General features: G+C 44.8%; 1 protein-coding gene across 4 annotated transcripts in view; it reads right to left on the reverse strand.

Annotated features, from left to right (window-relative positions):
• Positions 1–809: 809 nt before the first annotated feature.
• si:ch211-45c16.2 (mitogen-activated protein kinase kinase kinase 13) overlaps positions 810–16345 on the reverse strand; it is a 29997-nt gene continuing 14461 nt past the window's right edge. For 2 of the 4 annotated variants that reach the window (XM_061691642.1, XM_061691643.1), the window contains 13 exons: positions 9783–10486; positions 8826–9009; positions 8553–8744; positions 5853–6011; positions 5613–5771; positions 5422–5530; positions 5215–5324; positions 4726–4842; positions 4074–4217; positions 2725–3475; positions 2562–2632; positions 1494–1785; positions 1218–1404 (listed from right to left, as the gene is read on the reverse strand). In XM_061691642.1, coding sequence (XP_061547626.1) covers positions 1303–1404; positions 1494–1785; positions 2562–2632; positions 2725–3475; positions 4074–4217; positions 4726–4842; positions 5215–5324; positions 5422–5530; positions 5613–5771; positions 5853–6011; positions 8553–8744; positions 8826–9009; positions 9783–10425 — 3033 coding nt within the window. In that variant the 5' untranslated portion in view covers positions 10426–10486 and the 3' untranslated portion in view covers positions 1218–1302. Of the gene's footprint in view, positions 923–1217; positions 1405–1493; positions 1786–2561; positions 2633–2724; positions 3476–4073; positions 4218–4725; positions 4843–5214; positions 5325–5421; positions 5531–5612; positions 5772–5852; positions 6012–8552; positions 8745–8825; positions 9010–9782; positions 10487–16345 lie in introns of those variants that run through there. The other 2 variants (XM_061691645.1, XM_061691644.1) reach the window with 2 other exon arrangements.

Below are 16345 nucleotides of genomic sequence, written 5' to 3' on the forward strand. Positions count from 1 at the left end.
GTTGGACTTGACAGCTCGTGTGTTGGCTGAGGCTTGGAGCTGACGTGGTCGCTTTAGAGCGCCTCGTTGTCATGGTGTGGAAAAGTCCATTGAGAAGGCGTGAGATTTTTTTGAATGTAGAGTATGTGCCTTTGCTCAATAAAGGTTGGGAAACACTGCACTAGATGGTGGCGCGTGCTGATTTGGGGATTTTGCCATGTAAACCCCCCCAAAAATGAAGACAGTGACTACAGCCAGATGAAGGCATGGAGCTCCACATCTGGGTCACCTGAGAGATAAACAATGATGGAAATCCCCACCGCTCGCTGTCAGAATTAAAACCAATCATGCTTCCATGCGTCCACCTCACTCTTCCCACCCGTGTCTTCATCTCACTCACCGCCGTTAACCATTAGCATGTGCGTAAATTGCAAAATAGGCTTTATTATGAGTCTTTTTCTCCACTCCGATGTCCTGAATTGTCCTTCAGAATTAAAAAATAAACTATGAATCTAATGTACATGTTCATTCTAAAAGGGAATTCCTGCCATGGGTTGCCTGGATGCTGTGCTGAAGATGAGGGAATGAAGGCCTGGTAAAAGGAGGAGGGAGGATTCTGAGAGAGATTGCTATATATATATATATATATATATATATATATATAGTTGTTTTTTTTTTTTTTTTTTTTTTGACATCATTGTCCTCTTATTGCTGTATTCTCTGCAGGACCCTGTGGGACACTATTGGTTCCAGGCAAAAAAAAAAAAAAAAACAAACAAAGCAAAAAAAAAAAAAAAAAAAAAAAAAACCAACAAAAAAAAGAAGACAAGTGCCCGGTAAGCGTTCACCACGAGGAAGGGACCCCTTTGTTGTTTCGGATGGTGACATCTGAGCACTCGGCTTCGGATGAGTCGCAATCTGAGTCCCCAAACTGGAGAGGATTCTAGGAGAGAAAAAAGACAGTTACCATCGATTTAAAAGGAAATGTATGCTCTCCAGCCACACCATTAGGTACACCAACACAATGTAATTCAGCATTACATACTGTCACCTAGTGGTGTTTTGGAGGTATTGGTGACATGAAGAAATGCTGTGAAATATAGAATACGTTTATTTATGTTAGTATCTGCTTACATCAATTTTCTATAGTGCTTGTCCTCATTAGGTTCACGTGTGAACCGGAGCCTATCTCAGCTGACTTCTGACGAGAGGCGAGGTACACCCTGGACTGGTCGCCAGCCAATCACAGGGCACAAATAGACCAAAAAAAAAAAAGCATTCACACTCACATTTTCACGGGTGGAAGTTTACAGTTTGGAATATTCAATGACCGTAACAAGCATGTTTTGGAATGTGGGAGGAAGCCAGAGTGCCGATTCCAACCCAGAACCCAAAAGGCTCCAAATCACCTGATGAGGACAAGTGCTGTAGAAAATGGATGAATGGATTTAGTGTGGCCTTCACAGGACTTGCCCATTCCTGTTGGAGCATCTCTTTTATTTAGAACTACTGACCTCGTAGCTGTGTTCATCGGAGCACAGTTTTCCCAAGGAGATCTGGGTCTTGACCCTGCGGACGGCACACTCCTTGTCAGACAAGCCGTCGGACTGGGTGATGATGTCGATTGGGATGTCCGGCGTGTGCGACAGGAGCTCGTCCAGGTGCTCCTCCTGGCTGGCGCTCAGCCTCTCCAGGGGCCCGCTGTGGGAGTGGTCGCTCGTGTTTCCCTCCTCGCCGTCGGACACGGACAAGTTCTCCGAGCTGAACGTGGAGTACGACTGGAAGCTGCTCATACAGCGATGAGGTCTGCGAGGGAACACAAAAAGATGATGAGGACGACGGTATGGAATTTAATTTAAAGCAATGTTCTGATGAGCAATGTTTAGCACTGTTACGAGTTTTATTTTGGTTGGTTGGTTGGTTGGTTGGTTTCCGTTCCCATTTCCATTGACAAAACCTTTTGTGGACAAAGCACTTTGATTTGATTTTCTGTGACTATTGTCGTGTATTTAAATACGCTGTAAAGTAAATTCAGAGACTTGTTTCTAAATACATTTATACATGTTTGAAACAGTTCATTTAAACATTGTCTGTACCAAAGGTTTTATGACAGGAAAAGTTTGGACTGGTTAACTAGCGACAGGGAACCGATAACAGTTAACCTCTGAGGTACTACTATACAGGCTGGTGCTTGGTTTATTTTACGCTAATAACAGTGTATCATTATATAAAGGCCAACTTCATTCTTGTGAGAACCGGCTAAATGCTGTGCCACTCTCTATACTGTACTGCATGTCCTAAATCAGAATCAAGTTAAGCAACTAAGGTTTTACACGAATCTAAAATAAGTGCTTCTTCTTTTTTAACTACAATAATACAAAAGTAAGGATGTGTTAGTGATGGATTGTTCTTAGCTACGATATGGGAAGGAGGGGGGGAGGGGTAGGTACTACTGTGTTAGTCATAGACTACGGCGTGCTCCAACTAAAGTACACATTTGTGTTACTTTGCCAACGTAGGAACGGAAGTCCATTGTAAACCGAGTCCCCTCGGTACCTGTAACCGTTCACCGAAATGATTACCTCTGTCTCCTTGGAAACTCCACTTCACTATCCACCTCTCCTTCTTCCTCTTCAGACGACTCATCTCCACCCTGGAAGAGAAGCAATCACAGTGTCATTGTACTCGTCCTTACTTTACATCACATAGACACAATTCTTTGTCAGATGACAAATGGCTGCTTACCTTCCTCAGAGGTCTGAGTGTACGGGGAAGTGCATTAGGAAGGGTGTGTTTGTTTTGAAAGGCCTCCTGTTCCTGAGGCTGGGGCTTCTTCGAGACCTCCTCATTAGAAGCGGGATCTTTGTTGGGAGCCTTCAAAGTCGACCGGCTTCCCTCTTGAGTACTGAGCAGTGAAAAGCTGGGCAACTCTGGCTGGCTGGATGCAGGAGTGGTATCCTGACATTGAACGCATCCAGGGAGAGGGTGAGTCTGGCAGCAGGGACAGCCAGGACCGGCACCGGGGAGGGGATTGGAGCTGGTGGATGAGGTCCGCTGACGTGTGTCTGCATCCATCGCCGTGGAGATGAGGTCGGGGCTGGAACCCGAAACCCGCCTCTGCAGGTGATCAGTCTGAGGGCTACGGAGGGCGGCGGCGGGGCCAAAATAACGCAGGTTATTGGCACAGTTTACAACGGCCTCTTCGCGGCCCTTCAACGGGAGTGTGGTTCCGCAGGTTGGCAGGGGGAGGTGGTGAAGATGGTGGCGGGGAGGTTGCTCCTGTAGCGACTGGGCGTCTTCCGGCACTCCTGCCGTTGATTTCAGCACCCCGAGGAACTCGCTATGGCTTCCTTTACTGTTGGCGCGGCGATGGCGGGGCTTGCTTCGGTAGCGGGCTTTGCCAGGAGGGGTGGACACCTTTGGGCTGGCGGACAGTGGTGACGGGGACGGCAGGGGGTCCACGCTGGAGATACCGTCAGAACGTAGCAAGTCTGGCCTGGAGGAGGCACACACAGAAACAATGTGCCGTTATAAATGTTTTCGATAAGGCGAAGGGGAAAAGTGTGATAAAAAGTTAATGTAACAACAAAAGTGCTGCATACGTTTCTGTCCTGGCTGCTTAATACAATAATGGACAATAAGTCCAAGACCAATAGAACTTACTGTACACCTTTTAGTCAACTCTGTTTTGTTTGACTGTGAAGAGACTTTACGCTACAACAAACTACACTTCGGCCTTGCATAATTAAAATGTAAATTAAGAAAACATTGTTTTTGCTTGATTGCATAATGGTTAATGACTTTTATTTACACTTGCTAGATAGTTAACCCTGTTCAATAATACATAAAACAATGCCCAGACACTTAATAAAGCTTTTATGATGGTGACAGTTTCTGTTGACTCAAAAGTGGTTATTTTCATAATTTTTTAAATCCGAGGAAATTGGAGGTCGACCAGTATCCTGGAACAGGTTGTGTTTGATCTTTACGTTTTATTTATTTATTTTTAATTTTTTTTGTTTTTTACAGCTTCATATAAAAGTATAATGACATGTTGATATGTTTATTTTCGCTGATTAAGGTGAGAGTCTAACCTTTTGGCGGTGGGCATCCCAGGTTTGTGAGAAATGCTCCCTTTCTTCTTTATTAGCTTTTCTACAGCATTGGACCGGACAATGGGTCTTACGAGGTGGCGCTTGTAGGTCCCGGGGTACTTCTTCTCCACAGCTTGCTCTCTCCTGTGAGGATTAGAGGACTGTATATTTCCACCACTGGATGTCATGGAGAAAAATAAACACAGGCCTGGGAAGCTCAGCCCATAATGTAAACAAAGGTCTGAACCCAGATTGACATATACGGTAAGTGTAATGCTGGTTTGTTCTGGTTCAAGAACACTAACCCCGCTAAATTATTTATGTAAACACAAGTTATTGTCATTTGATCCTCATATAGTTACTGTAGATCACCAAAATATTAGAAAGCCCTCACAGTTTGATGCAATGCAAATTAAAAAAAAAAACTAAACATTGTAAATTTGTCCCTCTGACAATGTCAATTAAAATTGATCATTATCACTTTTATGGAGAAATTTGGCTAAATTTTTCGCTAAAGAGTGGAGTCAATGTAAGTAGTCAGTGAGAGGATGAAACTACGATTAAAGAGGTGAAAGCTGTGCTAATGAGTAAAGAAGAATGATAGCAGTAGATTAGGATGCCTCCTACTGAGATACGGCGCTTATTCACTTACTTCATTAGGTCTTTTTCTCGGACCTCCAGCTGCAGCATGATGGCACTGAGCTCCATGTAGAGGTTGTTGGCTCTCTCCAGCTTCCTTTCGTAGTGTTCCCGGATGTCCAACGCATGCCTGAGTGGGTTGAAAAAAACTAAAATAAATAACTTAAATTAAAAAAACTGCAAAAAAAAAAGCTCAAACAAATCCCCGATCTGCACTGGCATGTCAAACCCAATTATGTAAGTATTCCACGAAAAGAAATGCTACTATCACCAGCGGCAGACAATTAAAAACACATTTGACATTTAGGAATTTAAATTAAAATGGTCCCTCTTGTTTTTTTTGTTTTTTTTCCCCCTAAATGGTGCAGATTAGCCAACACAGACGTTACCACAATTACTCTAACAGTAATTTTGGAACCGATTTTTCCTATTTCCATTATTTCAGAAGGGAAAGTGTGTTCATATACAAATCCGGGGCATCTTTTCTTGAACGTGGTCACACCTGAGTTCGTCCCGCCTGCGTCTGATCAGCTCTTCGTCCAACCTGTGAATGCACGTGCCTTCACTTTTGATCTTCTCGAAATGTTTCTTCACTTCCTCCCTCCATTCAGCCTGAACCATGAATGAATAAACAAAGTCACAACCCACCCCCTGGCTTGTATATTGTGTGCTTCTTTAAAGCTGTAAGTGTTTCAGATCCAGTGCAGACCTGAGACTTGAAGTAGGTCTCCTGAGGAGCTCCCAGAACATCAGCCGCGGCAATGTCGAGGTGTAGGAGGATCTGACGGAATGACGGTCTGTTTCTGGGCTTGCCTTGCCTTATAATGAATAAGAATGCCAGTTATTACGTGTGTTTTTGCACCAAACAGCCATACTATTAATAAACAAGCACCCACACACCATGTTTGTTTCATCAGGATTTTGAAGCCATCCGGGCAGGTGGAGGGCACAGGGAGGTGAAGACTGTTGCTGCCAACGCCCCAGATAATAGCGGAAGAGTCAACATCTTTGTAGGGAATTTCTCCAGTCAGCAGTTCCCATAAGACAACTCCAAATGACCTGCAACACAGAATGGGATCCTCACAACCAGGAACATCCAAGTAACTCAAAATGATGGCTTTTTCGTCCTTCACAACTCACCAAATGTCCACTTTTTCAGACACTGGCTCATTTCGAATCACTTCTGGCGCCATCCAGGCCACCGTACCAGCGAATGACATCTTTGTACTTTTGTCACTGAGCTCTTTGGACGTTCCAAAGTCAGATATCTTCACAGAGTCGTTGTGAGTGACCAAAACGCTATTTAAAAAAACAAATATAGAAGGGAAGTTTAACTATGCATGCAGGGTGTTCCAAAACAAATAAAAAATCCCTGAAAATTATTTTGTCTAATAACATAGTTAATACCCTCTCAAAGATGTGTAAAAACTAAGTTTCATATTAACCTTGAGTTTAAATTCAAACAAGCTTTTTTTTTTTCAGGGTAAAGAATGACATTCACTAGCAGTGAAAAAGCATTTTTGTGTGTTTGAACACAGTGAGTGCAAGTCTGCATTTTCAAGGAAATTCAATAAAAATACAGCAACTGGAAAAAGGATTTTCACTTGGCACAACAAAAGAAAAAGGCAAAAAGTAAAACGTGTATGATGTCACAGGCAATGCAAATATTGAACATTTGTGAAGCTTGGTGAAATTGATGATAAAATCTATATCAGTCTAAATATGTTGGAGGAATTTGGATACATCTTTTATGTTTCAGCATGAAACCTATTTAATTTTGTTTGCCGAGGACAGTGACTCACATATTTATATTTTAAATTAATGTAGAATTGTTTTGCAACACCGAGTATTGAATAATACAGGGGGTCAACACAGTTTACCAGAAAACTGTTGCTATGGTGAAGATGTAACCCAAATTTGTACGCAAGTCAGAACACGCTATAGCCATAGTAATATTCATTCATTCATTCATTTTCTGAGACGCTTCTCCTCACTTGGGTCGCGGGCGTGCTGGAGCCAATCCCAGCTGTCATCGGGCAGGAGGCGGGGTACACCCTGAACTGGTTGCCAGCCAATCGCAGGGCACATAGGAACAAACAACCATTCGGACTCACAGTCACGCCTACGGGCAATTTAGAGTCTCCAATTCATTCATGTTTTTGGGATGTGGGAGAAAACCGGAGTGCCCGGAGAAAACCCACGCAGGCACGGGGAGAACATGCAAACTCCACACAGGCGGGGCCGGGGATTGAACCCGGGTCCTCAGAACTGCGAGGCTGACGCTCTAACCAGTCGGCCACCGTGCCGCCGCCATAGTAATAATTAATTGCCAATTAATTATTTGTATGAAAAACACTTCTAGACCATGAATGTAAAACAATCAAATGAAAAACCACAAATAAGATGTCACTGAGTGTGCCTTCATGTGTCGTGTGACCTCGTATTTTTTACACCGCGCAGCATTTGTAACCCGTCGTAAACAAAGGGACTTTACAAGAAAGACAATAATAATTATATTTAAGCGGTAGGAAGGCAGTCTTCTATTAAGGAGCATGAAAACACCACTAAGAGCACATTGTTGTTCAAAAACTCTGTTTGTGAGTCATCCAAATAATCAAATGACTTTTCCAGAAGACTCAGCATGAAATCGTTCTGCTGACTAATACAGTGTTCAATATTGAATTAAAAAAAATGGGGGGGACGCGGATGTTGTGCACAGGATGTTCAGGGTAAACGACTTCACTCGCATAAAGGCCACTTGATTATTAAAATCAGGAGGGCTAATGTCAAACTAGTAAGAACTGAAAGGCTGAATTGTTGCTGCGAAAGTCATTTCACAGCACTGTGAAGAAACACGGGGTAATTTTATGGTGATTATAAAATGTAGTCCTGTTCATAGGTAATATGAATATGTAGAAGAAGAAATAACCTCAGAGGTTTTACAATCTAGAATCTTCACAGAGTAAAGAGAACTCAGTCACTGATGGTGTAGTGGTGCACACGCCTGACTTTGGCGCGGGCAGCGTGGGATCAGTTCCCACTCAGTGACGGTGTGAATGGGAGTGCGAATGGTCGTCCGTGTCTATATGTGCCCTGCGACTGACTGGCGACCAGTTCAGGGTGTAGTCCGCCTTTCGCCCGAAGTCAGCTGGGATAGGCTCCAGCGCCCCGCGACCCTAACCAGGATAAGCGGTGTTGACAATGGATGGATGGATAAAGAGAACTCTTTGGCCTTTTGTTGCTTGTTTCACAAGAACGCCAAGCCTCATTAAGGGAGAGAACAAGAACGTCAGGAAAAGAGGAAGAACCAGACAAGAAACGGGGGGAGTACCAAGATGCGTGTCACCACTTTGCATTTTCCTGTTTTAATGTTTTACAGGGGTTAACTTATTTCTACACATTCTGACAAAGAATGTTCAAAACTGAGATGTGTGAGACACATCAGAAGTGTCTAATAATTAACCTATTCTTTACCCTTGTAAGTTACTTGAACCTGAAATAGATTATTTCTATTTCCATTGTTTCCAACTTTTTGGAAATCTGAACAAACAGTATCCCTGAATAGATAGAATGAATGAATGTGATTGGATGAACAAGAAAGGGGGTGGAGCTGGTGCAACCGAGGGCGGGGAAAGTGCGTGAGCGAGCTTGTGTTTGGAGGCGAACGCGTACACGAGTTGACAACTGAGAAAAATATAGACGACATGATGTCATCGATTAATCGACACTGACTTGACTCATCACCCACTACTAAAATAAATCTGAAGTCGCTCGATCCCTAGTACCTAAATGAAGCCTTGAAGACAATGTAGACAATACAAGCACTGGCAGAAAACTGACTTGGGAGATTTGAGATCCCTGTGGATGATCTTGTGGAGGTGGAGGTAGTTCATGCCACTGGCGATGCCTGAGGCCCAGTCCACCAGCAGCCTCGGGGTCACTTTCCGTCCTGCCCTCAACACCTCGTAGAGCTGGCCTTGAGCACAGTACTCCATGATGATGCAGTAACAAGGCGCCTGAGTGCACACCCCCCTAGGAGGAACACAGGAAAATGATGAGCAGAGCAGCAGCAGCACGCGCAACATGGCGCAAACAAAGTGCTTGGAGACCTACTTGAAGCTGATGATGTTGGGATGCTTGAGTTTTCGCAGGTGCTTAATGTCCGTCTCCTTCTGCTCCCGCACCTTCTTGATGGCCACCTCCTCGGAGCGGAATTTGCCCAGGAAGACGGCTCCCTGAGCTCCGCTACCCAGCCACTGCAACTCTGAGATTTCCTCAAACGGAACCTCCCACATGTCTGGAAACAGGGAAATGGAAACTTGGGTGTAGTACAGTGTTGCGTTTTGTACAAAGAAAAAAAGGAAAACAAATATCAAAAGGTTTCACAGTGCTCGAATTGTCTGGCTTGTGACTGTAATGAGGACAACCGTCGGGGCAAGTTAATAAATAAACGCTACATCCCTAATAATTGCTTCATTTGTTCCCCTCAGGGAAAAAAAATAACAGGTGGTGTCTGTGGAAGGTTGTACTGTCATGACCTTTATTATGATACCACCATAAAGTATTGCGTGAAAAGCCGACTACACCCTGGACTGGTCGGCAGCCAATCGCAGGGCATCATAGTAGATCCATGCAGGACAAACACAGTGCGGTAGTGTGCCGAAACGTAATAAGAAAGAAATAACGTACGCCTCTCCAGTAATGTGATGACGAAGTATACAGTAATAATATTTAACCTATACAAAAGAGAATAACATGATATAATACTGTTTTTTTTTTTTTAAACAATTCTTCTCAAGATAACTAGTACTCCTAGAGTCTCCAATTAAAGCATGTTTTTGGGATGTGGGAGGAAACCGGAGTGCCCGGAGAAAACCCACGCAGGCACGGGGAGAACATGCAAACTCCACACAGGCGGGGCCGGGGATTGAACCCGGGTCCTCAGAACTGCGAGTTCTGTCTGACCGCATTCGCACCCTGTAGCCAGCGGCGTGGTAAGTCTACCTTCTTCCTGACCTCAATTCGAGTTGACAAACAGCACAGCTTCATGCGAGGAAGCCATAAACTCACCTTGTTGTTGTAGCTTGTATTCTGTGGAGTACGTCTTTCCTATAATGTTCCAAACCGGTCGGAGACAGCCGAAGAGCCCCTCCAGGAAGCCACCCGACCCGGGCCCTGCTCTGTGGAAGTGCAGCTTGATGTCGTCGTGGTGATGCCGGTGACCTTGCCTCCCCTCTCCATTGTGGTCCACATGACATTCCCCGTCTCCGGTTTGCTCCTCCATTCCGCTCCTGCAGCCCCCGTGCTCGCAGGAGGCCGGCGAGACTGGTTCCTCGTGGTCGTGCTCCTGTAGCTGCAGGACACTGTTGTCAAAGTGGCCGCCGCTACTCCGCGTGGAGTCTACGCTCAAGGCCGTGTTTTGGGGACTCAAACCCCCCAGCGCTGTCTCCTCATCCTGGCTAGGCGGCCGCAGCAGCTGCAGGGGCACGGGCAGGTGCGTGGGTGGGGCCAGGTCCGCGATTATCTGAGGGGATAAAAACGAAGGAGGGGCCGATGGAGGCTGCGTTTGAGAGTTTGGTGCATTTGATTTCTTCATGGAGTCCCCAACTACACTGTGTTTGAGCTCCTCCTTCAGCTTGCCCACCAGCATACTGGGGCAGGAAGTCCATGAGAGCACCTCGGGGGAACTTCCCATGATGTCATGCGTGAACATGGGCTATGTACACTTGGTGAGGAGTGGTCCTAACACATTGGCTCACCAGTATTTGAATCACCTGTTAAAAAGAAAAAAAAACAAACACGAGAAAAATCGAGACATGTTAATGATCAAAGCTAATTTCACTGCTTAGAAAGCAACACAAGATGAGTACTATCGCACTGCGCTCTCACTACTTCCGCAAAGACAAATCTCATAGATCTGGCATGGGATGAGCTTACATTAATGACTTATTTTTGACGAAAGAGTGCAAGCATTGCATGGCGGAAGTGGTCAAATTACAAAAAAACCTTAAGCAGGATTTCAACCAGTGCATACCAGATGAATAAATCACACTGGATAGAATAGCCTCATTTCTGGGAAGGTTCGGGAAAACAGTTGGACTAACCCGATTGCACACGCAAACTGTTGGGGCTTTGCGACACTGCCGGCGGAGTGTTATATCAGTGGAGCGGGGATTAAAACTGTTGCTGTGTGTTAGGGAAGCTCAGAGCCAAACATCTGGCACGCACGGACCAACGTCTGAGCAGGCACAGCCGCGCATTGTTAGCCGCGGCAGCCACCCTGCGAGCTTGGGTGTACTCAATCGTCCTTAAGAACAGACTCCATATGGCGCTCACCCTGCTGGTGTTGCAATAGGAAGGGCAAGGAGATCGCACAACATTCCAAAGACGACTCACTCTATACAGATGTCATTTATAAAAAAAAAAAAAAAAAAAAAAAAAAAAACATTATTAACTTTTAGTCAACAATGTCGGTTTCATTGCAATTAAAAACCTATTTTAAGAGAGACCTGGCCAAGACAGGCAGCAGCAAAAAAGTACAAGAAAGTTACAGACATACAAGGAAAGACAAAATATTATTTATAAAGCCAACATCTTTCAACATCAACATTTAACCATCTACGAGTCATACCTACGACTCAATTGTTCAAGCAGCTGAGCTAAATCATCGACATTCTATAGAAAGTGCTTCCATTTCTTTCATTATAGATGTAAAAACATAAGGATACAAGTGCCTTGATTTTGAAAAAAATAAAAAATAAATTTAATGTACGAAGAATAAAATGGCAAAACAGCTTTTTTCAATTCCAAATTGTCTTTGATTAATGGCCCAACAATATCATTGGATCCGCTGTTTCCATCTGCTTCAGAACAATGCGCTGAGTGTCTGAAGAAGTGACGTGACTGAAGAGTTAAGATTTGTGTGTATTATGCAAGAAATTTGCGTATGAGGGATACCAATTGAGCTGACTAAAGCTAACAAAATACAGGCTGTTATTCCACACAGTGCAGCATTTATTTGGCAGTTTGTCTTGAGAAATGGGTTCAAGGAAAGGTCCAAGTCCTAATAAATGCTTCTGGTGAGATCTGAAAAACAAAGTTGTTCATTTGCTGATCTGAAGAGATGATGTTTTTTGCGAACGCAGATATTGTATCTGCGTGCATTTATCTCCTGGAGGGTAACCAGAGTGGTGTGAGAGTGTCGCGCTTGCCAAAAGCTCATCTATAATTCAAGTTTGACTCTAAGCAGGTTGCTGAGAGTGCAGGGGGAACGAGAGAATGCTCTCTCAGGTAGCCGATAAATCCGTCCATTCCTATGCCAAGACAATTGAACTATGTGAGAAGAGGACCAAGCTGTAATTCCACCCCACCAATAATTCTCAGAGCTGGGCCATGTTGATGCGAGACACTGCCGCTGGATGTGGTCAGCTGGAGAGAAACAAAATGCCAAGCCTGAAGCATGTGAGGCCTGAAGGTGCCTCACATGTTAAGCCCTATGACCCAATTTAAAGCCACTGCCCAGAATAATGGCTATGAAACCTTTTAAGTTTCACTTAATTGCCTTCATTTTATGAGTCCTAACAATATGGATTCAGCACCTACATCTGACACCATGAAGCACAGGAAAGGGATCTCACCCATTAATCGCTAATGGAAGATCCCTATAAATTATGTCTGTGTCTGTTTTGCAAGGTTTCATTTACACGGTCTTTTAATGGACTTTCCGAAAGGACAAACTGATTGTCCTTGTGATGTCACAGAAATCAGTAAACAATGCAGATATTTAGCATGGGAAATTTTTTTACTTGAAATGGAGGAGAAAGAGCTGTAGTGGAGCAAAGTTTGGGTTGTTAATATGCGTGTTGGGCTTAGCCATGTGGCACAAAAACATGGGGCGTGCCAGACAGGAGCCAGCAATCCAACCACACATAGTAATCACTGGGGAAGACACTCTTGCTCCACTCGAAGAATCTCAGTCAGGTTGCTTACATTTTCACAATATTGTACTTTGATTAAACCATAAAGAACCCCTGAAAGACATTTGTGGAGCAAAAGACCCACATCAAACAGGTAAACACACACACTTCACATCTGCGTCTCCATCACCGTGCTACTAGTTCAGGGGAGATCCTGCTGTGTCCCAGAGGGGCAGCCTTCCTTTGCTTACAGCTGCGTGGCCAACGAAGAAGCAATTTAGACCCTATTTCACTTCATCATTCAGACGTTGCCATGTCAACACGGACTCCACCCCGCGATGTTCTCAGAAGATTGGAGCTTGCCGTTTTCTTCACGGAGCTGGTCAGAGCGGGACGGCAGAATGGCCGAAAGTTAAGCCTTTAGTTTTTAAAATGGAGTAGGAGACAATGCAATAACAATGCTATTTCCAGGGAAGATAACAGCTCACAACATACTGACTTCAGACTAAGACCTGCTCAGGACTGTTTGCTTATCACTTGACTTGATCGGTTCACATGCATGGTGCATTTCCAACCATTATCCAGGGGATATACATATAGACACACAACCACTCAAACTCATATTCAGACCAATGGCCAATTCACGAGTCTTTCTACAGTAATGTGGGAGAATGCAGGAGTATACAAATAAAATGCACACAAGCATGGTGAGAGCATGCAAACTCCATGCAGAATGGTCTGGGCAGAGATATCAACCCCAAACCTTTCGATGAGCACCTGCAGACGTGCTAGCCACGTGGTTCTCCGTACCACTCCAAAGGTGGTAAAAAAAATGCTAATTGTATTGGAAAATTTTTACCCACATGAGCTGAAGCCTGAATATGTGCGTTCCATGTACCTTCGTCTGCCGGGATAGATTTGAACAGTCACACACTGTTTAGCTTCTCTTGTCAGCGCCGACTCATGATCAAGGTCAGTGAACTAAAGCGATCTCATGTTGGTAAACAAAGGCTACAAAACAAGTGAGCTAGAAAAATCGCTGTCGCATTTCTTCATACTTGGTAGAGCAGACAAATTTAGAATACATTCAGTAACAAAAACTGAAACATGAGCGCCCCCAAGGGTTGGTTTGGCTTTACTCATCCGCCTTGGGCGCAAGTTCAGCTGAAGGGAATTTGACAGCCCACTTTAGGTGGGTTACGATTAATTAACAGAATGAATAGGCAGAGTATTCAGGTACGCTGACATCCTCTTCTTTTCCTTTCGGCTTGTCCCTTTAGGGGTCGCCACAGCGTGTCATACTTATCCATGTAACCCTATCTCCTGCAACCTCCTCTCGAACACCAACTGCCCTCATGTCTTCCCTCACGACATCCATCAACCTTGTCTTTGGTCTTCCTCTAGCTCTCTTGCCTGGCAGCTCCATCCTCATCATCTTGCTACCAATATACTCACTATTTCTCCTCTGGACGTGTCCAAACCATCGAAGTCTGCTCTCTCTAACTTTGTCTCCAAAACATCGTACCTTAGCTGTCCCTCTGATGAGCTCATTTCTAATTTTATCCAACCTGGTCACTCCGAGAGCAAACCTCAACATCTTCATTTCCGCCACCTCCAACTCTGCTTCCTGTTGTCTCTTCAGTGCCACTGTCTCTAATCTGTACATCATGGCTGGCCTCACCACTGTTTTATAAACTTCCCCCTTCATCCTAGCAGAGACTCATCTGTCACATAACACGCCTGACACCTTCCTCCACCCGTTCCAACCTGCTTGGACCCGTTTCTTCACTTCCTGACCACACTCACAATTGCTCTGGACGGTTGACCCAAAGTATTTAAAGTCCTCCATCCTTGCTCTCTCTTCTCCCCGTAGCCTCACTCTTCCCCACTACCCCTCTCATTCATGCACATATATTCTGTTTTACTTCGGCTAATCTTTATTCCTCTGCTTTCCAGTCCTCCATCTTTCTAACTGTTCCTCCACCTGCTCCCTGCTTTCACTGCAGACCACAATGTCAGCACGGTCCATGGGGATTCCAGTCTAACCTCATCTGTCAGGCTATTCCTAACCACTGCAAACAGGAAGGGGCTCAGGGCTGATCCCTGATGCAGTCCCACCTCCACCTTAAATTCATCTGTCACACCTACAGCACACCTCACCACTGTTCTGCTGCCCTCGTACATGTCCTGTATTATTCTAACATACTTCTCTGCCACTCCAGACTTCCGCATGCAGTACCACAGTTCCTCTCTGGGTACTCTGTCATAGGCTTTCTCTAGATCTAAAAAGACACAATGTAGCTCCTTCTGACCTTTTCTGTACTTTTCCCTCAACATCCTCAAGGCAAATAATGCATCTGTGGTACTCTTTCTAGGCATGAAACCATACTGTTGCTCGCAAATACTCACTTCTGTCCTGAGTCTAGCCTCCACTTCTCTTTCCCATAACTTCATTGTGTTGCTCATCAACTTTATTCCTCTATCGTTTCCACACCTCTGCACATCACCCTTCTGAAAAATGGGCACCAGCACCCTTTTCCTCCGTTCCACAGGCATCTTCTCACGCGCTAGAATTCTATTGAGCAAGCTGGTCAAAAACTCCAGAGCCACCTCTCCTAGATGCTTCCATACCTCCACATGAATGTCATCAGGACGAACTGCCTTTCCATTTTTCATCATCTTTAATGCCTTTCTAACTTCCCCCTTACTAATCATTGCTACTTCCTGGTCCACCACACTTACCTCTCCTACTCTCCCTTCTCTCTCATTTTCCTCATTCATCAACTCCTCGAAGTATTCTTTCCATCTATCTAGCACACTACTGGCACCAGTCAACATATTTCCATCTCTATCCTTAATCACCCTAACCTGCTGCACATCCTTCCCATCTCTATCCCTCTGTCTGGCCAGCCTGTATAGATCCTTTTCTCCTTCTTTCGTGTCCAACCTGCCATACATGTCATCATATGCCTCTTGTTTGGCCTTTGCCACCTCTACCTTTGCCCTGTGTCGCATCTCTTTGCCCTGTGTCGCATCTCTTCCTTTCGCCTCTCCTCGGTCCTCTCAGTGTCCCACTTCTTCTTAGCTAACCTTTTTCCTTGTATGATTTCCTGTACTGTGTGGTTCCACCACCAAGTCTCCTTCTCTCCTTTCCTGCCAGAAGATACACCAAGTACTCTCCTGCCTGCCTCTCTGATCACCTTGGCTGCAGTGGTCCAGTCTACTGGAAGCTCCTCCCGTCCACCGAGAGCCTGTCTCACCTCTTCCCGAAAAGCTGCACAACACTCGTCCTGTCTCAGCTTCCACCACATGGTTCTCTTCTCTGCCTTTGTCTTCCTCATCTTCCTCCCCACCACCAGAGTCATCTTACCACCATCCTATGCTGTCTAGCCACACTCTCATCTAACACTACCTTACAGTTGGTAGCCTCCTTCAGATTACATTGTCTGCACAAGATGTAATCTACCTGCGTGCTTCTACCTCCGCTCTTGTAGGTCACCCTATGTTTATGTCTCTTCTGGAAAAAAGTGTTCACTACAGCCATTTGAATCCTTTTTGCAAAGTCTACCACCATCTGTCCCTCCAAGTTTCTTTCGTGGATGTCGTAATTACCCATCACTTCTTCATCACCCCTATTACCTTCACCAACATGTCCATTACAATCTGCACCAATTACGACTCTTTCTCTGTCTGGGATGCTCAGAACTACTTCGTCTA

The sequence above is a fragment of the Phycodurus eques genome, chromosome 12 (genome assembly GCF_024500275.1).
Source record: "Phycodurus eques isolate BA_2022a chromosome 12, UOR_Pequ_1.1, whole genome shotgun sequence".
Taxonomy (NCBI): domain Eukaryota; kingdom Metazoa; phylum Chordata; class Actinopteri; order Syngnathiformes; family Syngnathidae; genus Phycodurus; species Phycodurus eques.